At 39.8% G+C, this 26,567-nt stretch overlaps 1 protein-coding gene across 1 annotated transcript; it reads left to right on the plus strand.

The window, feature by feature from the left end:
* Positions 1-968: 968 nt before the first annotated feature.
* Positions 969-25,416, plus strand: LOC140237662 (probable cysteine desulfurase). Its single transcript, XM_072317588.1, has 19 exons — positions 969-1,553; positions 8,991-9,021; positions 12,897-13,013; positions 13,643-13,772; positions 14,173-14,238; positions 14,684-14,749; positions 15,416-15,557; positions 16,280-16,319; positions 16,895-16,968; positions 17,338-17,411; positions 18,050-18,160; positions 18,561-18,607; positions 19,218-19,422; positions 20,166-20,227; positions 20,852-20,938; positions 21,873-21,984; positions 22,637-22,834; positions 23,536-23,589; positions 24,768-25,416. Exons 1-19 carry the CDS (start codon positions 1,217-1,219, stop codon positions 25,098-25,100), a joined length of 2,286 nt encoding a protein of 761 aa, XP_072173689.1. The 5' UTR covers positions 969-1,216; the 3' UTR covers positions 25,101-25,416.
* Positions 25,417-26,567: the final 1,151 nt, after the last annotated feature.

The following is a 26,567-nucleotide window of genomic DNA, read 5'->3' on the forward strand; positions in this document are numbered from 1 at the left end:
CACAAAATTCAAGTCAACACTCAAGAAACATGTGTCAACATTACGTACATGCAGGGAATCCCGCGCTTCAGAAAATAGAGCAAGCACGGCATACCAATCCGGTGCGTTGGTAAACCGCGGGGCCGCACAAGGGGGAGATCAGCGGAGAGAATCGTTGCAAATCAAAACAATGATAATAAACACCTTAGCGCGTGTGAATCGTATGTCAAGGCAGTCGTCGACAAATGATCGATATCTTTGATTAGTAGCTGTTAGAATCGAAGGTGGAGACTCTCAACCTCTCCCACTCCTCCTCTTTTCCTGTCTCTCCTTCTCTCTCACCGTCTCTCTTCAACCTTGCCCGCGTCACTTGTCATTTTGTGTGTTCGGCCTTGCCGACTTTACGTGCAGATAGGTGTTTGTTTTGTTTTGCCTTTCGTTCATTTTGCGACCAATAGATATGTAGCAAAAGACGATGCCGATTCTCTCATTGTACCAAAAAATGATTTCACTGTTGTACTAATGTATCGATTTCATTCATCGTAATGAATGGCGAGAAGAATGTTAACAAGTGTGAACCAATCGCGTCGGGATATTGATAACATTTTCCTCTCGTGAATTGGCTGTTCTGTTTTGCAATCGATACATTAATTCATGGAAGTCTACCTTCAATCGCAATAGGCTTGCATCGTGCATCATGAGTCAATGGTTTCGCACTTAACGGTGTGAATAATATCCAAACCATGTTCAGTGACAAATGAAGGGCAAATGCGAATGAGTAGAGTAAAACAAAAACAATTGTTCAAAACGGCGTGCGCTTTAACACAAAATAAAGGCTGAAACAGAAGACTACGTATTACGCACTGGTGAACTGCACCGCACCAGTCTGTTCTGTATATAAAATGAGCAAAACTTTTCATAGGTTCAGTGCTCAAGGGATCACAACGAGTGTCGGTTCGTGACCACCGAGACCAAGTCCAGTTGCAGTTCAGCGTTAACAAAATCAACTTTGGAATAGTTTTTAAATGCTTCTTTACTGACATTCAATTCCTCTTCATGTGGATGCATCGTAGGACTGTAATTATCGCAATTGCGATTCGTTTGGCTTTGATATACATCTAGATCTGACTTGACGACAAGCGAGCGAGTGAGTTTGGCTGGCTTCTCGACGTCATCACGGAGTGGTTGCTGCTCCATCCGAGGCTAATCAGGGAGAGAGAGGTCGTCTGCTGCATCGATGCCTCCCGTAACTGACACGATGGACAGAGAGGAGGACGTGCGCATTACGTTCGCGGAAACCGACGAAGTTATTCCGTCGGCCGAGAACTTCGACGCTGCTGAGCGTTATGTGATTGGGTCCATAAGACGCTCAGTTCGCATGAATTCGACGAGCGCGAAAAGTGCGAAAAGGCAGCTGTCGTCGCAGATTTCGGATGCAATTAGCGAGCAAAGCCACGAGGGCGTCACGGCCAGCGAGAGCGAGTTCGATGAGCAAGCCGCCATAGCCAAGCACGTGGAGGACAATGTTGTTGGCAAAGATACGGTCTTCGCTAGTCACTATGGCAAGAGGCAGGGTAAATAATCTTTCATAAGTCATAGCACAACCTCACAGCTAGAGGGAATAACAAATAATAACGCTGAATTATTAAGGGTGTGTATCGTGGCGCCTTTTATTTTCATGTATTCTACAAGAAGTCACTGGGAGACTTAGACAAAAAGATTCGTTTGTCCGGAGGAGTCTTTTATTTATTTATTTGTTTATTTATTTTTTGTTTTTATTTTTTATTTTTTGATGTTATCATTCTCCTCCGGAGAAATGTGTATAGGAGGGGATCCGTGAAGCCAGACGCAGTCTCCGCGGAACATATCCCCGACGACCAGATACAGACCGATCTTTAACGGTCAATGGGAGACTCCACTCATTCTGGAGATGCTTACTATTCATCCGTCAACATGTAGGCCCTACATGTTTCGTGTATATTCCGAGCCGCTACTTTTTTTTTATCATTTCCATTTCATCTCCTGTTACCAGATTGTTCTTGTTGTTATAATCATTATTATCATAATTGATAACAATGATTATAATAGTGATTATAACAACAAGAACAATATGGTAATAGGAGATCAAATGGAAATGATAAAAAAGTCAGTACATTACCATTGTTTATATTTCGTCACATATATAGTGTGCCTACCAAAACTAGATCAAATGTCAACTGTTATTTATTTATTTATTTTTTTTTTGGTACTGCTGCTACAACTATCCAGAATCGATGATCTTCTCTTCAGTGTGATATATCTTGGCCGACAACAAAATCAATAATTAGCTAATCGTTCCGAAGGATCTGGCGTTATGATTATCACCGCGATTTCTTCCATTCTACTTTTAAGTTGAATACAATCATGTATACACAGCCCTGTCGCGTTGTCAGCAACAGGGCTGTGTATAGCTACTTTTGAGTATTTAAAGTACAATGCGTGTTGGTGACAGCTCGAGCTCGCAAGCATTCAAATTTGAGAACATGAAGCTATATCACGTCATCAAGTAAATCGTTCCTAGTGTTGAAGTTTGCCCTCAGTCCGTAAAAACTTATACCCAGAAGTCGGAAAATCAATAGGTATTGCTCCCGAAATTCTTTCACAAGGGCCGACAAAGGGCCCACGCGTGTAGACACTGTGACGTCAGGTTTTTTCCCGGTCTCCCATTGTAAACACGGATCCCACGTTTTATAGACGGATATTGCTATCAGTATCACCGTACGAAAGGCATGGCATCGCGTAACTCGCCTTATCATTGTTCAGCGAAATCGTTGAGACCAGGGAGGTGAGGCACCTCCCTGTTGAGACGTGTATCGTTACAAGATTTCACAGGTATTTACGACATCCAAGCCAGAATCTGTGTATTCATTAGTGGGTTTGTTTGATATGGTATTCCGACAGAGAACACATGCGAGTATGCCTCTCCATGATGTTTGTTTGTTTGTTTGTTTGTTTGTTGTGTTTTTGTTGGTTGGTCGTTGGGTTTTGTTTTGTTTTTGATGATAAGAGCGGTAAGAATACTTGGTAAGACATGAAGACTGGCAGCAGAGGTGGATCGCTTCGCAAAGGTCGGTCATCAAAGATCGTCAATCCTATGACCTTTAACCCGAAGTGTTCGGCTGCTGTCAATTCTGATGTAGCTGTTTGTCAATGATGTCCGTAAATGGCACGACGTAAGTCGGAGGTGTTTACAGAGGGAAAGACTTTCTGTTTATTCCACCCCTTTTTGTTTTGATAGGATGGGCTCTACAATATTCAGTGAAATCAAGGTTCGAGACTTCTCCTGCTAAACATGGTCATATCACCAACAACTAAAAACAAGTAAAAAGAATGTAAAAGAAAAGAACAGTCGCTGCATACCAAGCGCAAATACCGTGCCTAATGTCATTGGGATACAGTCGCTTATACAGTACCTCCCTGCTTACACCAGGTAGGTGGCTCTCTTTCCACCTCCCTGCTTTGATACAACAGAGTAGAGCAAGTCACTTTTTCGTGTCCATTGAAGACGAATAGAGTTTATTACCGGTACATGTATCTGCAATCTATTCACATGGATGGTGGTTATCCATAATACCACAAAAATGAGGGGGGGGGGGGGGTATACCCGCGTGAACCTGTAAACAAGCCATACCACAGAAGCTGAATAGGTGAGCTCCTAATATATTTTCTATGGCGTGTTTATGCACAGGAACCCACTTATAACAGGTATCGTAATACATCATGGTGTGGACTTTTAAAAGATTGTTTTGCCGATTATGAATAAGGCCTACACCGATTTTATTTTATTTTCTTATTCATGGACTCAAAGTTGCGAGGGTCTCGCGCATTGTTTTTGGTTGTGCAAAGTAAACGCTTACTTGCAATGTTGTTAATAAAAAAAAAAAACAGTAGGAAAGAACTTCAAGACTTCGATAATTAACTGAGTACATCTCGGTGATTTGCAGTCCCAGTCATAGTGACAGTCCTGAATGGTCTTCTATCGGTACCATGTCTGATCACAAAATAGCGGAAGTGTATAGCCTTCCAGATGAAAGCAGACCCTCCTTGCATAAGAGCTACAAGACATTGTTGTTGTATAGCACTGTGGATGGACGATATCGATGTAGTAGTGAGCAAACTCTTCAGCCTCTTGATAAATATCGGAAGCGCCAACAATCATATTGATACCCCCTTGGGTTGATGGGGATTCGAAGCCAGGTTGTAATAACCAGCTTTCTTTCAGGCGTATCCCTTTCAACCAGTAGCGTCACTGCGGTTTTAATTCACAAAGTAGCTTACAATACTTGTAAGCTTCGACGGCATGTAGTTAACGCACAATCCTGTTAAAAAACGACGAACTTGAGTCAAAAGAGGCTGCCAAGCGTGTCGTAATTTTATGCTCATCTGACACTGCCTCAGAGATATTTTTAAAGACTTAAGATTAGACCTTAGATAAGAGTCGCTTTGCCCTGCCTATACTTCATGGGCCATTTCGGTCGGATAGCTGGTAGTGTGCGTAGAATGGTGCCCGGTTGATTGTACTTGACCACTGCCCATACCAACTAAGAAATTCAGTTGACTATACTATTCGTATCGTTTGGAAGCCTTGCAAATAGATCCGTTTACTTTGCCATATCCTCAGATTGGAATAATCCATTTTGGCAGCAGAAACGCATCTTGATATCTTAGAAATTGCTGCAATGTTCCATCAGTTCTTAGAGGATATCATCAAAGTTTGATTCACCATTAAACAGATTCATGGATATCGATTGTCTAATATATCAAGATACATGATGCATGAGTGTATAGCGTCAAGATATAGGAGTGTTTGTTTGCCACCTCTTGGCCGCCGACCTCTTCTGGTATACAGAAATTAGCTAACATGAGTCCGTTATATCGTTTACAAGTTGATTATGTCAGGCAGGTAGACTTAAACATACATCCTTGATTATATCCGCTGTGCGGCGTATACCTTTTCCAATTCCAACACTGATGTTTCCACGTTTTCTTTGTTATCTTATGGTATTGCAATATGCCTATCACCTCAAGGCCACAAATTACACTGTAATACCTCCAAAACTTATAATTGCGTAACATTGTAACAGTCTGATTTCAGAACGCTAAAATTTTAAATGATCGTATCTGACCATGGCGCTAGTGTCTGACGGTATGTTGCGGTTTTGAAATGACTCCCGGTTATAGAACAGTGTTTTAATTATGCAGACAGAGGTTAATCACTTCCGAGAACACAAGGCTTTCTTCCGGTTATCCTCGATGCATACGGATGTGAAATGCCGTGGTGTATACATAGATTTGTAATTCTTTCTCGTTGCAGAATACTATTATGTATAATCTTGGTATTAGTCGGGGCTTATATAAGGGCATAATGTAGGGTGTTTGGTTCAAATTCGTCCAAAAGCACCAGATTTGGCCCACAAGGCACTTATATCGTACTTTTTCGATTTTTGCTGGTCGTCAATACTGGTGCCTCCTGGGGCGGCCAGCATGGCCGCCATCCAGGTTAAATGTCAATTGCAAATACAAAATCGAAAGGGCGTATGAGAAAAGTGTTTCTTCTGAGGAGGAGTTTTTGGTGGTAGAGAATGTGGTCCTGATATCATTTTCACAATTCAAGGCGAAGATCACCTGTTAAGGTCTCTTTCAAAGTCAAGTTTGGGTCAAATCAGACAGTATTGGGGGTATTTTTAATGACCTCTTTAGGTATGTCACATCCATCCACTGAATATGTGGAACTCCCAATTGGTCCAATATTGCTTGTTTCCAACATGTTTCCATCCTGAGGTCAAGAACACACAGCGTTCTTATAGGTGCACAGCCACTGTATGCGATCATCAAAGTCTTCCCATGGCAATATCTAAGCAGTTTAGATGAAGACAAGCTGGTCGCTATGATGGGTGCATTGCACATCGAGGACAGGACGAGATGAAGCTCGGGGTGGGCTACAATCCTTTCTCAGGCATAGATTCTGAATTGTCGGGTCGTGCTCAGTCTGCCCACAGTGAGCTGAGTACCATAGTGTAAGCGGTATATGCCCACCTGTAGGACCTTCATGTCCTAATACTAATGGTGTTTGCTCTACAGGCAATACTCCCCAAGCCGTGTCCAAGCGCCTCATTAAAGGGAAGGTAAACCCAAAGAGCAATGTGGATTGAGTGAAATCAGCAACATTAGTAGAACACATCAGTGAAAGTTTGAGAAAAATCGGACAATCGATGCAAAAGTTATGAATTTTTAAAGTTTTGGTGTTGGAACCGCTGGATGAGGAGACTACTAGAGGATATGACGTATGAGTGGACAACAATACAAAGAAAATATAAAGGATATTCAACAAAATTTCACTTTTCTAGAATTATGAAAGAGCAGTGGACCAACCGCTTTCAGAAAGCAGGGGGAATAACTGCTACCCTTAACATATGTCAATATCAAGTTGATGGAATTTGTAATTTTCATGAAAAATGGATTTTTGTAGTATTTTCTTTATATTTTCTTGATATTGTAGTCCACTCATACGTCATAACCTCTAGTAGTCTCCTCATCCATCGGTTCCAACACCAAAACTTTAAAAATTCATAACTTTTGCATCGATTGTCCGATTTTCTTCAAACTTTCACTGATGTGTTCTACTAATGTTGCTGCTTTCACTCAATCCACATTGTTCTTGGGGTTTATCTTCCCTTTAATGGACCCTGAAAGTCGTCATGGATGACGTATTACGGCATATCCAATATGTATAGGCCTGCGTACCTCCTTAAATGACGTTAAGTATACCTGTAAAACATACCCTTATGGAGTCACCAGGGATATGGTACCAAGTATAAATGATTATTTCTTACGGAGATCTTACACTATTTGGAAAATAGCAACAAAATGATACTGTCTTGACTTAATAGTTTACTTCAGCAATCAATGTCAGATTTAGTTGTATTTAGTAGTGATCTATAGGCCTATTATACTTTCGAATCCACCTCCCTCAGTTTCGAAAACATAATAATTATAACAAAACAGATAAATTGAAAACAGATAAGTCAACGAAACAAAAATTCTACATCCAATTGATTTCCAAACTTTCTTCCATCCCAATATACTGCAAGAGATTGACATTTTATAACAGGATAATTTTCAGCATTTTCCCACATTGAGCACTGCATGACACTGCTTGTGTGTAATGATTGTATGTGGGGGGAAAATGGAAAAATACAAATGCATGTTTATGTATTTTACAGGGAATCAGTTTCGGTCTGTTGTCTTGGCAGAAATGCATCAGTCTGGCAATGTTGCTGTTTCCTATCGTTCCCTCCCATCAAAAGTAAACATGGAATGTGTTGATCAAAGTTGGTGTGATGTCGGAAAATGTGAGGCTGTATTGCAGGTGGCCTATTGCAGGTGGCCTTCATTTTGTTTTTCACATTATATTGACATATTCAACAGGCTGGAACTCACCAGGATGCCTCTTGAAAATGCTTTGAAAAGCTTCTGCTTGATTCCACATGAGCGGATGATTATCAGTTGTCTTTCTGCTATCATCTCGTGTGAAACGAAGCATTGTTTCTCTTCATCTCTTCAAAAGGCGTGTCAATTAATCTGCACTTACGTTTGGTGCTCTACACAAGACATTCCAACCCACCTCCACCTCCACCGTAGGCGTTATGGTGTATAGAACGGGATGTTATCATCTCTCATGAAGCGAGACTTTCCTTTTCTATTCTTTTTCTTTCCTTTCCTTTCCTTTCCTTTCCTTTTCTTTTCTTTTCTTTTCTTTCATTTTCTTTTCTTTTCTTTTCTTTTCTTTTCTGTTCCTCACTAGCAAATAAGCTCATCATAGAATATCCACACACTACTGTTTTCCATCACATGTTCTTAAAATTGGAATTTTCATGTACACATTCTGCCTGCGAAACAATTACCAACAACTTTTTAGCACTATACAATCATGTTCAAAACAATCCATTATTGGTTCATATATAATTCATTCAGCAGAGTGATTTATACTTATTACCGTCCACGTACTCGAACAACAATAACAACAATAGCAGCGCCATTTGTCAAACAGACCGTGCTGGACACACTGAACAAGTAAAATATGGTAGCTCTCATCATCTTTGTGTTGATATTGGTTTTATGGGTATGCTTTTAGGTGGTTTTTTTTTCAATTTTCCGCACGTCATCCACAATATGCAACATAATGACATAAACAATCCAGCAATAGCTCCGTTTGCGTAGGTGGGTGCGCATAGAGTGCTAATGGGAAAAGTGATAGAAAATAAACATTGAAAAAGTGCTCTCACGCTCTAATAATTCGTTAGACAACAATTTCGCGACATGAAGTCAATATAAATGACTTCACTAATTCTATCGGCGTTACTTCAACATAAAAACATCAACATGTAAGTGGCTCTATAATAGACCGGATGACATGGTAATCTTACACATTTAGAGCAGACCTGCGTTTGAATGTGAAAATGTGTAGTCATTAAGCGTCTGGATCGAGAAATAAAGAAAGAAAAATTCCAGCACAATACAATCACACAAAGAGAGAATAAAAGACTTTTCTTTACAATGATGATGATGATGATGATCCATAGCATTTGTATCCATCGCCATATATCTGTTGTAGAAACATTCAAAGGCGCAGACTCCTCCAAGAGAGTTAGCAATTGAATGCCTGGTGAAATATATGAGTCTTTATGTCAACATGATGTTGGACATAACTATATCCACTGCATTATCATTGCGCTTCAGTGGTTTGATAATGTTTTCTACACTTTTAAAGATTTCTTCCGTGGTTGAACTTACTTCGTTAAGGCTGTGATTCGATATGAATTGACAGACTTTCATGTCAGAAATCGCGCATGCAGTTGATAATTATTATTTTGTATGTGACATGATGTTTTTAAAGAAACTTTCCCTTGTGACCGCGTCATAATCTTTTGATATAATGATTCGAAATCTTCTCTTTTCCTCCTTTTCTGCAGTTGTCTACTGCGACTATACAGCATCGGGAAGGTACGTATGTCTTCAAAGATTGTTACCTTCACAAGGTTTAGTATCAGTAATAGTTAGTATGATAACATAATATTATTATCATATGTACAGGGGCGGATCCAGAAATTCCGTAAAGAGGGCGCGCGTTTACAAAATTAAAGGGGGCGCACGTACCCCTCCGCAGTGAAGGTGGGTAAGAAAGGGCAAGAGTACAGAAAACTTCCAAAGTATGTTTATCATCTGCCTGCAGAATATTCTGCACGAAGAAAAATCCATCGCTTATCTTCGCTGAGATCCATTCACATTGATAATACAAATAATAACGGTGACTGACCATTTGTTACCATGCTAGTACGATGACCCCTCCCTGTTATTATGATCCCTACTCTAGGTCAGCCCGACCTTCAGCGTCTAAAGGAACATTAATGACATGCTTATCTTGATAAGTTACATCACACCATAGCCATTGATCACCCTGCCTTGAGTATAGCTTATCACAAACGTACCTTCCGCTTTTGCCCAGAACTGACCCAAAGTGGGGTTTCCCAGTAACCTTATTTTAAACTATGGGTAATTTCAGAACATTTTATTGAGCAATGCTGAGTAAGTTTTCTTTTCTTTCTTTTTCTCTGATTGCGTGACTTACGCGGAACGCAGTTTACTGGACATCTAGTCCTTTCATTTCTTAATTGTATTTCTGTTCGATTTATTTTGTCATATTTTTTGAAAGCTGTGACAGGTTGAAATTATTTCATGAGCATTTCGAACCTCGAGAAACAAGTATCTGTTGTTCATCGAATGTTTTTACAAAGTGTTATTGAAATATCTCATATTATATTACTGCGTGACAAGTAGCATGTCAAGTCTAGGCTTGTGTTATCATCGAGTTTAATTTGACGTGCAAACGAGAGGGTTGATCGGGACAACAACAACAACAACAAAATCCAGAACACTCGAGGGGAAAAGATACCGCGGTGATTAATATTTAGATTTATCTGGTCTCATGCAGCACCCATAAGTGAGCAGCTACATAACCCGATGGCTTCAAATCCATTTACAAGGGGTATAGGCATTGATAGGCCTGTAATAAAGCGCTTTGCATAAGGGTCACTCGAGACGCATCCACAGACTAGAACCCAGAGCCTCATCACAGAGGTATAGTTATCTTATCTATTGAGCCGCGACATCTCATGAGGAGAAAAATTGCGAATTCTGTGCAGATGCGTAATCGTGTCAAATAACCAATGAGGGGAGTAACCTCAGTGATTTCGTTTGAGACTGTATTTGTAAAGGCAGACCTGTATTGTATATTGTTGCGTGCATATCATTGTATGGTGCAGGCTCGGCTCTCATTAGTTGTATACAACGCTCGTATAGCTGAATCATGTTAGACCCTATTTTCGTTTTTAAAAAAGTGATACTGAAAAATGTGAATAATTGTATGAAGCGTCTCGTCACATCACAATGACAGTGATGATTAATCAATTTGACATAGTCTAGATAATGATTTTATCTGAGTAATCACATGAAACACCTCCGTTATTCGTGGAGTCACCCACTAGCTCTCAAAATATTTGTGTTCAAAGACGTTTGGTAGCATCGTCTTGGCAATGCTCAATGACTCATCAAGATTATCGATAACTCCAACTCGCAGTGACTGGCAAAATCTTTTGGATGTGACTGTATAAACAGTACAGGTGGCCAAATTTGGACGCAAACTGGCCAGGAGTATTTTCGTACAAACCGGACAACGACTGATTCGGGTCGGTATTTGTCTGACGTCTAAGAGATGTATTTGATATCTCGTGCTGACAAAACCGTAAGAGGATTAGGAAGCGCAAATGATCAGGGGAAATAAAGGAATTGTAATAGCTGCGAACTCGGAATTTCTTCTAAAGTTCCACCCAGAAGAACAAACTGAAAAGGCCGGAACAAGGCCGCACTGGATGTTATGGGATCAGGCCTGTCGTTTCCGTTACCAACAGTCTGGCCTCAGAGTCCCCAAGCTACGGGGATTACACTTCCTATATCCGTGCTACAAGACATTTGGCACGAACTGTTCTCGTAAAGGCCGCTTCAAACTTGATTAAAGTCATTTCTATTTAGCCTGAGCTTCTCTTAGCTGTTTTTGGAGCAAGGTGGTTCAAAGCATTGCCCCTTCCTCCCCAGTTGAGCACGTCGTGACCCTCGCGTGTCGTTGCTGTGGGATACCGCTGTAAAGTAAAAATTACAGAGTTTCTTCTTTCTCCCACATCCGGGAAGGAGTCACAAGCGAGAGTGAAGTAATAAAAACAACAACAACAACAACAAAAATGCACGGAGACAAAATGCACAGACTATTTTTAAACACACTGTAAAGCAAACGTTTTTTGTCACATTTTGACTGAAGCAAATAATTCTGTTTGACATATCATTGTGAAGCAAGCGTTTTGTTTTGACACATCGTAAAGCAAATTATTCATCATAAAATCACAGTGCAGACATGATATCATTTGCTTAAAGAGCTTCGACTTTGTGGATTAATTGTTGCACTCCACACTGTGTAATATGGTACTATGCAATCAACGGAATAGAAAAGTCTACCTTGATACTCTCCAAACATATTTGTTGCCGTAACATTTCTGACCCTGGAAGTTTGGTGGCCCGATATTAACCATAGTGGCTCCGGGCAACCGGGCAATCGCTATAATGTCGAGCCGTGACGTTCTTCTCCAAAGCTGGACCATGAGGACATGAATTTAAAGTGAAAGTGAAGACTTGAAAGACGCGATTACCGCGTCATTGACAATGTCTGGCGCGATACTCATCGCATCAGTCTTATCGCCTCATTTACTGACGATGGCTCATCATAACGGGCGCTTCCATCATTGGCGTCACATCATTGTGAACTTATGTACGTTTGTGTGTGTGTATGTGTGTGTGTGTGTGTGTTTTCCTGTGCGTGTGTGTCCGCTTACATGACATACTGTACTTGTAATTTTTTTTTTTTTTTGGGGGGGGGGGGGGTGGGGGGGTAGTGTTTAGTAAAGTAGTATATTGTAACAAATGGTTTAGAAGGGTATAGTGAGGTTATTATAGGGGAATGGGTTTTATTTAGATATAAATTTCTTCGGTCACTGCTGTACTATTACCATTTTATTCGTGTAATTTGTCATATTGAAACATGAAAATATACAATTATTTCAGTTATCTTTAAAAGAATTTTCCCTTATGTTTGTAGAGTAATACCAAAGAGATTTGATGCATTTTGTATGTTTGATTTATTTTGAAGTGAATAAATGTTATTGTTAAAAAATACTCATGATGTACTAGGAAGACATGCGTGTGGGAGATAGTCAAACACTTCGTTTTGACTTGATTGTGTGAATTCTACACGTGTCATCTTACATTCATTTGGGTTGTTCCTTGCACCGTCCTTCTGTTGGTCAGAACTATAGTCATTCTTAGAGGTAATGCTCAAACACTCTGGAGAAATTATTTCTCCGTGCCAATAATCGACGCTAGATACTGTCCATTAAATTTCACCAAGAGGGGATACACAGGGTGCAGTGAGACGATAGATCAAACCTACAGCGATTTGTTTTCAAGACACCATATTGCTCGTTCCTGTTCTTATCTTCAAAACGCACTGCTCTTTTTAACCAAGTCTCGCGAGCTTGACAATATAATTATTTATGATATTCGTATTGTTGATCACAGAGATGACACCATACACGATGCCAACGCGATATCTTAGTTCTATTCTGAAAAAAGTGTGATCGGCAACGTCGAATCTTTACTACTAAAGCCGAATCGGTCAATATCTGTGAAAAGTTGAATTTGAACTTTAAAAGGATCAGCTGGCATAACTATCTTTTCTTTACATATCAAACCTCATTTTTTTCTCTCTCTTTTAGGGCTGTCAAATTCATCGAAGATTACATCACGGAGCACGTGCAACCACTGTACGCCAACACCCACACCACCACAGGACTCATGGCTCGGCAGACAACCAAATTCCGGAAGGAGGCTCGGTAAGCTGAGGGATTAGAACAACATATCCTATTCATATCAAAGGATCCAAGGTCCAAGAACTTTGTCAAATAAGTGACCCATTTTGAAGGCGCCAGGTCAAAACGAAGAATAAAAAATTGATTCCATGCAAGTTGATGAAAACAGAGTAACCCTCCATTATCATTTCGCATGTAGGCAGTGAGGGATAACTCCTTGGATGCGCAATGAATTGAACTAAAATCCCCTTTGTTCCAAATCAAGGCATCACCGCATCCTTGATCTTGGAGATTACGAGGAGATAAACCAGACTGTTTTGGAACTTTTTTTTTCTTTTTCCTACATACGTCACGTGGTGTAATCTTTATTGTAATTTTTGTATTCGGAAGCCACCACGAAGGCGAAGATTTCTGCCGGAACTTCCGCACGTCGACTAAGATCTCCACGAGCTTTCCGAGTGTCATGTAAAGTACGTGATAGAATTTAACGGTCATTGACCGTATACTGCCGCAACCACAGTAATCTTTCAAGGGTATAACTACCGTAATGTAATATCAAACCTGTCTTATTTTCAAACATCTGTAAGCGTAAAAGCTAACATGTCTGTCTGTGTGTGTATGTGTATTCCTTGTCTTACGATACATTCCGTTAGAGACATCATCAAGAAGTGCGTGAACGCCACCGAAGAGGACGCCCTCATCTTTACCGGTAGCGGGACGACGGGTGCCGTCAACAAGCTCGTCTCCGCTCTCATGCTCAAGGGCGCCCGAGCTAAGAAAACGGTACGTCGCTTGTTAAAACACAAACAAACAAACAAACACAACAACAACATCATCATCAACAGCAACAACAACAAACCAACCAACCAACCAACCAACCAACCAACCAACCATCCAACCGACCGACCGACCAACCAACCAACCGACCGACCGACCGACCAACCAACCAACCAATCAACCAACCAACCAACCAACCGACCGACCGACCGACCAACCAACCAACATTCTTTAACTCTTGACTCTCATTGATGTACAAGTAATCAACGAATATGGGTTTAATACTGGTATAGTCTGCACTACCTCACATGGTAACACTACAATTCTTTTACTACAGGTAGATAGTGTGATAACTTTTTCTCTTACTCTCTTCCTGTCTCTCTCTCTTCGTCTCTTTATCTCACAGGTGGTACTCGTTGGCCCGTATGAGCATCATTCCAATCTTCTCCCATGGAAGGAAACGGGAGCAAAGGTAAATAAAAATCTCCAATGACGAATAATAATGAAGGATCTGCCTGTGCTGTATAATGGTTTTAGAACTAACGTTTATCATAAGCTGCCGAAACCAACTATACATACTGAGTATTCAAATTGCATTGTATTTCGCTGAATAGACACAGACCAGTCATCATTATTATCATTATTACAGTGGACTCCCGTTATAACGAAGTCCTCGCGACCGGCAGTTTCCTTTTGTTATATCGAAATTTCGTTGTGACCGAATAAATAAGCAATAACAAAATATAGTGCGGATAATGGTGTGGCCTGAATTTTTACTTCGTTTTAACCGGAATTTGGTTATAACCATGTTCGTTTTAACGGGAGTGCACTGTATGTATAAAACTGTGAAGGGGAGGTACAATATCATCTGCAGTTGATGTTGTTTTCATTTGTATCTTGCTTTTTGTTATTTGCAGGTGGTTCGTATCCGTGACAACAGCAGAGGTCTGATTGACATGGTTGCCATGGAGGAGATTTTGGAGGTGAGGCACCTTGAGCCGTCGCGACGGTTACTCTGTGGTCGCATAAAAATGTGTAGAGTGTTGAAATTCCTTCCTTTTCCTTTTTTTCTTTTTTTTTGGTCTTTTCCTTAGTTATGTGCTTACCAGGCGGAAGAGGGTTTTCGTTTATCGTCCACGAGTGTCGAGGTTTTTTTTTTTTTTTTTTTTTTTTTTTTAATGAGTGAGAGTGTGTGGTTCGTGAAGCTATTTATATGTGTGTGTGGGTGTTTGTGCCTGCTTGCACATTTATATGTTTTAGGTGAATGTATATTATGCGACGAAATGAAAAACAAAAACATAAAATGTGTATATGTGTAATACATGTACCGTAATTGCGTGAGAGCGGTATGGGTTCATGGAATAACATTTTGTACTCACGTGTATGTATACATCATGATATTCACAAGAGTACGTAGGCCTACATCATACATGTAGTATTCATGAGTGGTGCTGGAACTTCTGAGTAAAGTAAAACCCCAAAGCAGTCCTATGTCGACTTTTACAGCGGGGAGCTAGAGAAGATAACAGGATATCCGCCGGCTGATAATCAGCATTCGTCGGAAATCCTGAATTCACCCCGAAACCCATGCAGTGACAACTCACAGTTTGTTTGTTTGTTTGTTTGTTCGTTTTTGATCACTTCCTCAGAAATACCAGAAGAAGGGCAAATTCATGATCGGTTGCTTCTCGGCAGCGTCGAATGTCACTGGGATCATCTCCGACACTCACGCCGTGGCGGCGCTGTTGCACAAATATGGCGCCCTCTCTTTCTGGGACTACGCTACTGCGGGTAAGAATATTATATACTCACACACAGAGAGACGCAGACACATATTTTTTTTTTCTCTGTTTTTTTCCCCTTGGTCTTCATTGATTTCGTTCAAATCATACATGGAATAACTCATTCTGGGTATAACATGAAAATAGGCAATACAAATACGATTAAAAAAGAAAAAAAACCATCAATTTGCAATATAAATACTGAAATAGTCTCTCTTCGTTATCGACGATAACAGACATAGAAACACGCACACACACATACACCCACTTTTTTGATATCCTTTATTAGAATTTTGTTTGCTATTGTGTTAACCATAAAGCTCATGCACGCAAACAAGAAACAAACGAACAAATGGAGATAGGAGAGAAATGAAAACGCGAACTTTGAAGTAATTAGAGCACGTTCAATGCATATTATGATTCCAAGGATACTGAGTAGGATTGTATAGTTAACAGAATCTATTTTCCGTGAAGTACCATGAAAAGAGTGGAATAGGAAGAAAAACATGAGAGAATAAAGAAGTGACAAGGAAGAAAGTAAGAAAGAATGAAATTCGACGGAGAAGGGAGGAGGGTGACTAAAGGGGAAGGAAGTGGTAAAGAAAGTAGAACAGAAAAGAAGAAACTATAGGCAAAAACATTTTAATGTTATGAAGCAACATTCATTGCCTAGATTCGTTTGATTTTGTATCAAAGTAAAGTGTTGAAGTTTCAATTTTTGATCCTCTTCAGGTCCGTATCTTAGAATCGACATGAATCCGGCTTCAGATGAGTGAGTATTTGCCTTCAACGCAGAGCAATTCTCTCATTATTGATATAATTATTAGAAAAACCACAAACTTTGCTCCGTCAACACAAATTTATTGTAGGCGATATTGCTCCTGTATGAAGGATGTTCTCAAAATGAATTTTGGTAAATGAAATTAACAGAATGACAGTTAAAAATTCATGGATTGAAGCGTATCAAGAAGTTACACGCCTTTCAACTGTCGGTCTTCTCTCGAATGCTATGCCAGAATAATGTAATCTCCTGCAAGAATTTTCGCTCAAGAATCGCCTTTCCATGCCCTCAAGATACCAGGATTCCACATGCTAAAAAGGTTTGAGGTTATTTGGAGATTCATTATTCGGCAAAGTTGGGCCAATTATGAGTTTCCACCTTTTACCCAACAACACTACATCAGTCTGGCACAAAACATTGTGTGCCTGTATCAGGGATGCTCCCGATCAGATGTCGAAAGCTATTCTATCTATGTCACAACGCAGAAAGGGTTGATAGATGTTTATCAATAGATAGCGTGCCAAATTAAAAAAAAAAAATGCATTATCATAATTATTCTCCCTCAGTCCCAGTATAGATTACAGCAAGGACGCCGTATATCTGTCTCCTCACAAGTTTGTTGGTGGCGTGGGAACACCCGGTAAGTTGCGGCCATAGTTATCATCTTGATAGACTGCTGTAGAGACGTTTGAGGTCATGTTGTTGCATATGCTAACCGAGTTTTCGTCTTTTTTTTTTTCTTGCTCATGTTTCATGCAATGTGTTAATCATTTAGTATGTTCAAAACAACTTTATTCTATATCGTTCTTATGATTCCTTCCTCGCAAAGCAATGCTTGATATCTGCGATGCATGTATTAGGATCATAATCATAAAATAGATATAATGCAGACTTCATGTTTATTACCGACGAGAACAAAAAGGAAGAAGTAGTTTTGCGCCTTGCTTGTTTTTAGACCATGTGACGTAGTATAAATTAATGAGACCGATGTACTTGGCTTTCAACGCAGGTATTTTGATTGCCAAGAAGAAGCTGTTTGTCAACGCTGTCCCCCACTCCGTAGGAGGTGGAACCGTCTTGTACGTAAGTATATTCTAGGCAAACATCTACGTGTACTAATGATGAGGGATGTTGAATGACCTAATTAATCATTGTTGATTTCCTGTAGCGTAATATAATAACTAAGCGGAGAACAAGCACATTTCCTGTGCTTTCTGGTTCCAAGAAATGTTATTGTACTCTGATTTCAAGTAGTTGTGTGTGGAAGGGCAAGGAGCATTGCAGAAGCGTAAACGTGCAAGTTATATACTGAACTCAAGATAATTCTTGTTATTCTGTGGTGTATTATGTTCATGGGATTGTTGTTTTGTACAGTCATGGTTTGTAATAGCAATGTTCGAAAGTGGAAATTGTTGAAAATAAAAAGTCGCAGACCGTGGGAAAAAAGTTCTATCTTTTAGCAGTTATTCCTGTGATTTGTGTGCGTTATCGTACGAGATATGCAATTATATGACTTCAAGGCATCCGACAATAGAGCATATTTTTTTTTTTTCCGATTGAAGGATAGAGAAACCCACCAAAAAATTGATATAAATAGATGTTGGTCATATCGGTGCGGTGGGAAGGGGGCAGGGGCACGTACCTGTGTTCATGGTTTCTTCGCTGTATCTCTTTGTTCTCCTTGCCTAACACGTCGCTCGATCTACCTTCATTTTTACCAGGTAACGAGGGAGACACACCACTATGTGGGGAACATCGAAGAGCGAGAGGAGGGTGGGACGCCCGCTATCGTCGAGTCTATCCGAGCCGGTCTCACCTTCCGACTCAAAGAGGTAGAGAAATAGAGTACTACATTGATGTATGAATAGAGATGTCTATACTTTGATGGTGATCATGCGTTAGGTGTTCGTCTTTCCCAAGGCTTGCTCATCTAAAACGCCCTCTTCAGGGCAATGGCCGCCCAGTCTCTTCAGTTTCCGACTTTATCCCGATCTTACATGCTCCAAGAGAGAAATTTTGAGAATGGCGTTTAAAATGCCTGCCACGATTTGTCTTCGATTGCGTTGAGTCATGATGGCAATTTGATTTATACGCCAGATGAACGAATGAAAAATAATGCCCGTGATATACTCTTACTCATAACTTGATTTTCACGTCCACTGTATTGCGTGTAATGTTTGTTACGCTGAATTCATCGAAGTGAAATGTTTCTTTTTATGTGTTTCGTTGCAGTCTATATCAACGGACTACATCGAAGCAAGAGAAGAGGAACTCACGAAGTAAGTCTCTTGCAAAGCAAAATGCAAACTATGAGAGAAAAAAACAAAACAAAACACAGACAAGTGCGAACAGTACTGAGCATGTTGTGCACATATATACACTCTTGTTAATGCACGTACATGCATGTATACAATGCCGGTGATTATATATTCATAGTGAAACATGTGCCCTCTGTAAAATATCACACTTTCGCTCTGAGAACTTTTATTTTCATTTCTATCGCTTCGTTTGGAGAGTCAATTTGTCACTGTCAACAAATTTTTTGAAACGGAATGGAAAAAAGTGAACTGACGCCTAATGGTCAAAGTTTACTTATGAGTTTACTATAATGCATTATATTAAGTTTGTAAGTATGGTAGATGAGTTGTAGTCATTCTAGCTTAACTGGGTTTTATAAACTGGATTCTGAGTGTGTTGTATTTGACTTATGAGACTCATAAACTGTTAGCCAAAAGTTTGATCAAGAGTCAGATTGCTTGTGAGGTACAACTGTACTCCCCCCCCCCCCCCACCCCCCTCCAACGAAACCTCCGCGAAATAGCACACGTCTCCCAATTTGTGACGATTTCCTTTCATCTCTTCCTCCATCTAACAAAATGAACAAATTAGGCTCGCGTTCGTCAAGTGGAAGAAGAACCTGAACCTCATCTTTCTGGGCAGTTCGCGGGCCAACCGCCTCCCCATCTTCTCATTCATGGTGGTCCATCCGAAGACCGGCAAGATGCTGCATCACAACTTCGTCGCAGTCCTCCTCAACGACCTCTACGGCATCCAGGCTAGGGGAGGATGCGCATGCGCGGGGCCGTACGCTCAGGTGAGGGCTCTTTTGTATCTGGATGGAGCTATTTCATTTGAAGAGTTTATAAAAACAAACAAACAAACGAAAACCAACAATAAGATCACAAAGGCAAACCCAAAACAAAAACAACAACGACGACGACGACGACGACGACAACAACAACAACAACAACAACAACAACAACAACAACAGCAGCAGCAGCAGCAGCAGCAGCAAGAGTTAAAGTGGAATCGTATTAAAAAAAATAATGTTTACATCTGATGATATTGACGACTTTCGTTCAGGCAGATTTGATGATGACATAAGACTAATGGGATATATATAACTTTAAAAACATGCAATGACTGCGATGAATTTAATATATAGTAAAGCAAATGTTCAACTTTATATCCTGTATCTCTTGATATTATTGTTTCTGCGATGTGATGGCGAAAAAAGAAAATAATGGTAATATTGGTAAATGGAATACAAGTGTAGTTTCGTTAATACTGTTATACCTAACTTTAGTCCTTGCAGTTATGCAAATATTAATGACAGTTTTGTGACGGTGTTATTAAAAAGAATATTGACGTGGAGAAGAAGGGTAAATGTGTGTGTATGGATGTGTGAAGGAGAGAGAGAGAGAGAGAGAGAGAGAGCAAAGTCATTAAACCTTTCGGGGCGGCTGACTCATAACGTCGATGCTATTGCACATGATTGTTCTTCCTGTGGCGATGAAAGGTTTTAATTGAATGAATTCCATCCTCTACTGCTGGCAGGACCTTCTTGGGATCGACGAGGATCTTGCAGAGAGATTCGTCTTCTTCCTCAAGGATGAGAGGTAAGGAAAGAAGGCATGAGTAACGTGTCCCAGCCTTTGTGCTTTCTTGAAGGGGAATCACCCCAGATATGATAATGTGTGGCTTCATGGAATGCAAAGATAATAAGTAGAACACATCAGTTCAAAACGCACAAATCTTGGAAGTTTTGGTTAAATCTATTATGTACCGTATTTGCGTGATAAAACAAAGACTACATCAGTTCATGAGGTCACAGTAGTGGAAAAATTCTTCACATAAATGTCATTTTTCCGGCATAATGAAAGAGCACCTGATGTAAAAAAAAAAAAAAAAAAAAAAAAAAAAGGAAAAAAACAAGGGGAAAAAAAGGTAGCTGAAGTTATATTACCTGGAACAAAAGTCGGCAGGTAGTCGAGGAAGCGGTACATTTCATTAAAGAAAAATCAATCTTATGGAATTCTCCACCGTCTGTGACCTATGAGAAGGAGAGAGATAAACCGATACAGCGGCTATATAGAAGTAACTAGAGCTATACGTTTACGGTTAATTGGTTAGCATATACGTGCATAGATTGACGGTTGGATCAATGAATTTTCATGAATGAAATTCTGTGGCGCTTTATTCAAAAAACTACTTGCATTGATTTTTTTTTTCATCCCCGTCAGTGACGAGCTGAAGAAGAAAAAGAATGGTACAAGTCATGCCGAGTACAAGAAGATAAAGAAAACCAAGGGTCCACTGGAAATCATGAAGTAAGTAAAATAATTTGTATTTGTCCGCCCTATATACATCTTTTCACCTCAATGCGCACTTATTAAGTGCGCATTGAGATGAAAAGATAGGGCGGATAAATCATGACAAAAAATTGTTATGTGTGTACCGTATAGATATCATGTGAAGATGGCACGTCGCTATCATACTTTATTTACGGTTTACATTACCGATATCACAATGTTATTGTTGCGCGTGTTTGATATCCTATTAGATCTTGGCAAAGGCCCCATGACATTGTTTGCAGTATACATGCATTACATAAAATCTTGACAGAGACCCGTCTCGGGCGTCCGTCACAACAAAATGGCCGCCATGTTTGCCATTTCGAGAGCTCTCAGGATTCATTGATCTCTTACAGAAATTAGTGTGTAGGTTGGAGAGCTACAGTTTGGGCCTGTGCTCCTGCGCCATCATGTCCGCGTTAAATGTCAAGTCAAAAGCTATGATGATACTATAAATAAAAGCTATAAATAAAGCCATCAAAGAAGATAGATGAATACATGTCAGCAAAAACCACAGGTTTTGTATCCCATATTAGCTTGAATCTAATACACATTATTTAGACTGTTCGTAGCGATCTGTCAAATCGCGTATTTTATATGTGTCATATAGAATGAATGTTTATATGTGAGTAGATTTCTTTATGAATGAATAAATGAATAAATCAATCAGTCAATCAATCAATCTATCTATATATATATATATATATATATATATATAGAGAGAGAGAGAGAGAGAGAGAGAGAGAGAGAGAGGGAGAGAGAGAGAGAGAGAGAGGGAGGGAGGGAGAGAGAGAGAGTGATATATATATATATATATATATATGCTGGTACTCGTCGCTCGAATTCTAAGAAATCTCGATGTTGTAGAGGCTATTTTTCAAGTCATCCTGTCCACCTTGTGTTCATGCAGACCTGGGTTTGTGAGATTGAACCTACCATTCTTCTTTTCCGATGCTGTCATTGACTACGTTCTCGAAGCCGTTGACGCAGTTGGCCGGAATGGCTGGAAAATGCTTTCACAAGTAAGGCTTACTTCATCGTATTGTCTTTGGTAAAACTTGTGACAGATAACCACGATTTTTTTTTTTATATATGTGTATTCAAAAATATCACTTGGTATTTTTCTTCAAAGTAGTGTCTGCGACTTTTATGGGTATTATAATTGTACTTTGTGTGCAGTATCATCCGTCTATGCCATAATGGAAGACGGACATATTTTTCCTTTTGCCCGAAGCCGTTGACGTTGGTGACATACCGAATGGCAGTTTCTAGGCGATTAGTGTTATAAGTTAATCTGTTATAATAGATAAAGGAAAAACGCATACAGTGTACTGTTTAACTTCAAGGACCACCCAAAGCTGTGCACATCTTCCCCCACCAAGTCCCTTTTAACACTGCACGTATCGTCTTGTGCATGTATACAACTGAATGCCAATAACTCGTAACATAACTAATTGACATTTTCGTGACACGTTTTACATTTTACCATGTTGCATTTGTCCTTTTTTTTTTTAAATAGATCATTAACGGTTAGTAAAATCCAATTTTGAAAATGTTTGGGTGCAACGACAAATACCAAATACCAGATACCACTTAAAAACGAAATGAGTATGACGTCATAATGAGACAAACAGAGCATGAACAAGTGATATCGTTTATTGAATCATCTCTCAGTACAAGGTGGACCCACACACATCGGAATGGCAGTACGTTGGGACGGTCAAAGATGACACTGTCCCGGAGAAAGCCTCGGCGGAGGACAGTCTCCTCAAAGCCACCTTCATCCAGGGCAAGTTTAACGCCCCGCCCAGCCCCTACATCGGTGCCATGAACAGGGCGGCATCGGAAAGACCGGACGGAGAGAATTGGAGGGTGAGCGAGGAAGAATCTGTGGTTTGCGTTATCTCCATTTACTTCATCTCTTCATGCATCTTCTTCCCTATACCTTCAGTCTATCAACAACCCCCCCCCCCCCCCCTCTCTCTCTCGATTTTTTTTTAATTGTAGCCCAACAGCAGTTCCCCACGGGGCAAAACATAACAATTATAATTATGAAGAAGTAAACAATCGCTAGTTCTTGCATTTGCTATGTGTTTCAACACGGCAAAACTAGTCTTGTTCAAGCCACGTGACTGCATTTAGCAAAACCGTGCAGAAAATGACCATTAATATACTTCAAACAATTACGATTAATGATGGTAAAAACCCAGACCTTGTAATAAAGAACTGACCAACATTGTAAGCATAAAGAGCAAGCAATTATATGAAATGCCACGCTGTCCAGATTTTACAGAACACAGCCCAAACCTGCCTTCACTACCGATATGAGAAATTTTTACATGTTTAAAGGTAAATACCCTCAACGACCTTCACAAAGTCTTGAGGGTCACTTACGAACCCTCCCCGAAGATAACTTGCACACAGAAGCTCTTTTCCTGCCATCTCGGCTGCTGCACTGTGTGTTGTTCTTCAGCCGATGTAACTACAGAATATATCTCATCGACGTAGAGGGCGGACTGAATGGTTTCCTAACCTGATGACTTTTATTTTCATTCTTCCCTTTTCGCATGCAGCAATATCTATCGGAAGGTGAGCGACTAATGAAGGAGGCTGGACAACAGTTCCAGGTAACAGACTCTTTTCATAATATATTCATAAATTTCATAAACATACATATTCATATATTTCATATATAAAACATTTATATATTCATATATTTCATATATCAAACATTGTATTCATTTATTTCATGTGCATTTCTGTAACAAATGCAACTCTCATGACAGCTTAGTGTCTTGCCAGAACTACCGATTACGGGCCCGAATTGCACAGCGACAGATAATATGAGCAAATTAATCATGATTAAAGGAACATTCCAGACGATTTTCATAATTTCACATCATGAAGTACATAAATCGACACTCTATGTATAGACTGGTGAAATTTATAGTGGTTCTTGAGGTGAGAAACAATATTTTGAAAAACCTTAAACAAATTACATTGAACAAGGATGATGACATAGAGGTTCACATATTTCAGAAATGTAGCAGTGTAATTCCATTACAATACCGCTTGCTTGTGAGTTCACCTGTGTTTAATCTATGCATGCCTTCTTTTGTTCTGCTTCCTTGAGCCCCAACCCATGCATTCTTATGGTGACTCTGCCATGTCATCATCCATTTTCATTGCAATTTGTTATAAATTTTGAAAACATTCTTATTCTTCATCCCAACTATCACAAATTCTGAAACTCTGTCCTCAGTATATCTAATTTACAGTTGTTCGAATATAAAAATCTGAAAATCATCAGGAGGTCTCCTTTAATTTGCACAGGGAAGTGCAAGCGATCGTGACACATTGAGCTTATACTCGATGAGCTACTCTTTACCCTCCTGTTACAAAAATGTTTTCAGTACAGGTGGCGGGTATATACGTGATTTCATTGGGGCACCAATTGGGCGCCTGAGGAATGGTTATTTTTACTGCTACCCTCTTTGATTACTCTTTAAAAGAATTACATTATGTATCAAGTACAACGTATGTCCCTTGGGAAATATCCGCCTCACTTAACCTTGTTCATTTTTATGTATGCACAAGGACTCCGTATGGTACGATGTATATTAAAATTTTCAAGGCGACATGTCAGTTTTGATCCATACACACATACAAAGTACAATGTTGAGGGCGTTAAGCAATTACATGTACTCACAGAGAGGATAATTTATGCCAAAAAAAAAAGATAATGAACTTCATTTCATTCGTTGTTTATTATTACAAATCCACCATTATCTCGCATGTTCCCCAGTTTCCCAAGGAAATCTTGGGGGATCCCGTCGGCGAATGTATTGGAGACGAAAACTTGATTTGGTTCATGAGGCCCTTCGAAGCAGCCTACCATATACGGTACCCAGAGGCAGACCCGTCCGATCTCATCATGGGCACCAACGACACCGATGGGGCATCCGGGGCGGCGGGAAATGGCTCCGCCAGCGCCGATCCCAGAGCCAACCTGAGGAGGGCGCCCTTTAAGCCCAAACGTTACACCAAACGAAGTATGTCACGGCGGTTCTCGCTGAAGAACAGAGGCCGCAAGTCAGGGAATGGGCAGAGGTCTAACGGGTTGTGCTCTATTATGTAACGTGACCACGCCTTCTTGTTGATTATGTTTGTGTGTGTGTGTGTGTGTGTGTCTGCCAGAGTGATATCAATTCTGTTCTGTACTAATGCAGAGATGTACTATGACATTGTGTATGAAAGACGATCCATGGAGTTCACTATTCAGGTAAATTGACCGGAGGAATATATAGCGCAAGTATTTAGTACAATCATCTGTCAAAGACAAGCTGCTGAGTTTCAAGTGAATTTGTACTCGCAAATCTCATTGCATCGCTTTGGTTTCAGGGTACTAGCTGAGAGGTGGTCCAAAGCAGTGTTCATTGTGGTTTTAAACTCACGGCGACAGGGATTGCTTTTTTTTTTTTTTTTTGTAGCTGTGTCTGCGATCGTTCTCACCCATATCGACAAAATTCATATCGATATAACTTGTATCTTTGTAAATCTGACTTCTGCTTAACATTCCAAGAATCTTGCGCCCTCCACTGTTGTGTATGGAGACTTCTCTCTTTTTTTTTAATGTATTTTGTATCATTTTATTTCAGCTGAAAGAGGTACTTAAGTTTTTATTGAATACTTATTATCTTCGACTGGTAGTCGATGTGAAAAGCCACTGAAAAGCCAATGAATGCATTATGCTAGTGTTCATCAGAAAAAAAAAAGAAGAAGAAGAAAACGAATATGAAATGCTGAAGAAGCGAATTCGTTCATCAGATAAAGAAAATATCAAATATTCACATCGTGACGCAGGATTCACACATCAGCTAGTTAAGCGTTTGATATTGTAGATTTCGATGTTGAATGAGATAAAGGCTGAGAGTTAATACTACATTCATATACATTTATTTTATATTTGTGAGAAGTGGAATTTCAGGATCTAATTGATGGAAGGCATGGAGTTAGCTGGCTGGTGGAATGCTAGCATGTTAGTACTTACTTCATGGTTGACTGTAAATAAGAATTATTGCTATACGTCCCGTATTCAAGGAATTACTGAAATGAATCATAATGTGCCTAAATTTTCATCACCGTGTTCTTGCGAAATCTGTAATATTCATATAAATACCTAACTACGCCAATTTACATCTATATGATTACATATATGTTTGTTGTATATCGCAAGGTGCATATCTTGCCGTAACGAAAACACGTTACTTCTGAAGCAGCTATGTATCACTTTAAGACTTCTGACCCTTAGATACCAAATGTCGTGTATTTCATCTTGCGCTGGTGATGGGCAAATAGAGAAAATATTATTTTGAACTGTCGAGATAATTTAAACGTGAAATGCAATTTGTTTGTTATCTTATCCAACGCATGTAGTATTAGCAGATTTTGTTTGTTATTGTGAAATAACCCAAAACAGGATTTTTTTTTCTTTTCCTGCGAGCTATGTTTGCAAAATACACAGGTTCACTTGAGTATAATAGCGTGTACTTGGTTGTGTTTGTACTATTAATCATTTCTATCACATCATTTATGATACGTTTAC

This window comes from Diadema setosum, chromosome 14, assembly GCF_964275005.1.
Source record: "Diadema setosum chromosome 14, eeDiaSeto1, whole genome shotgun sequence".
Taxonomy (NCBI): domain Eukaryota; kingdom Metazoa; phylum Echinodermata; class Echinoidea; order Diadematoida; family Diadematidae; genus Diadema; species Diadema setosum.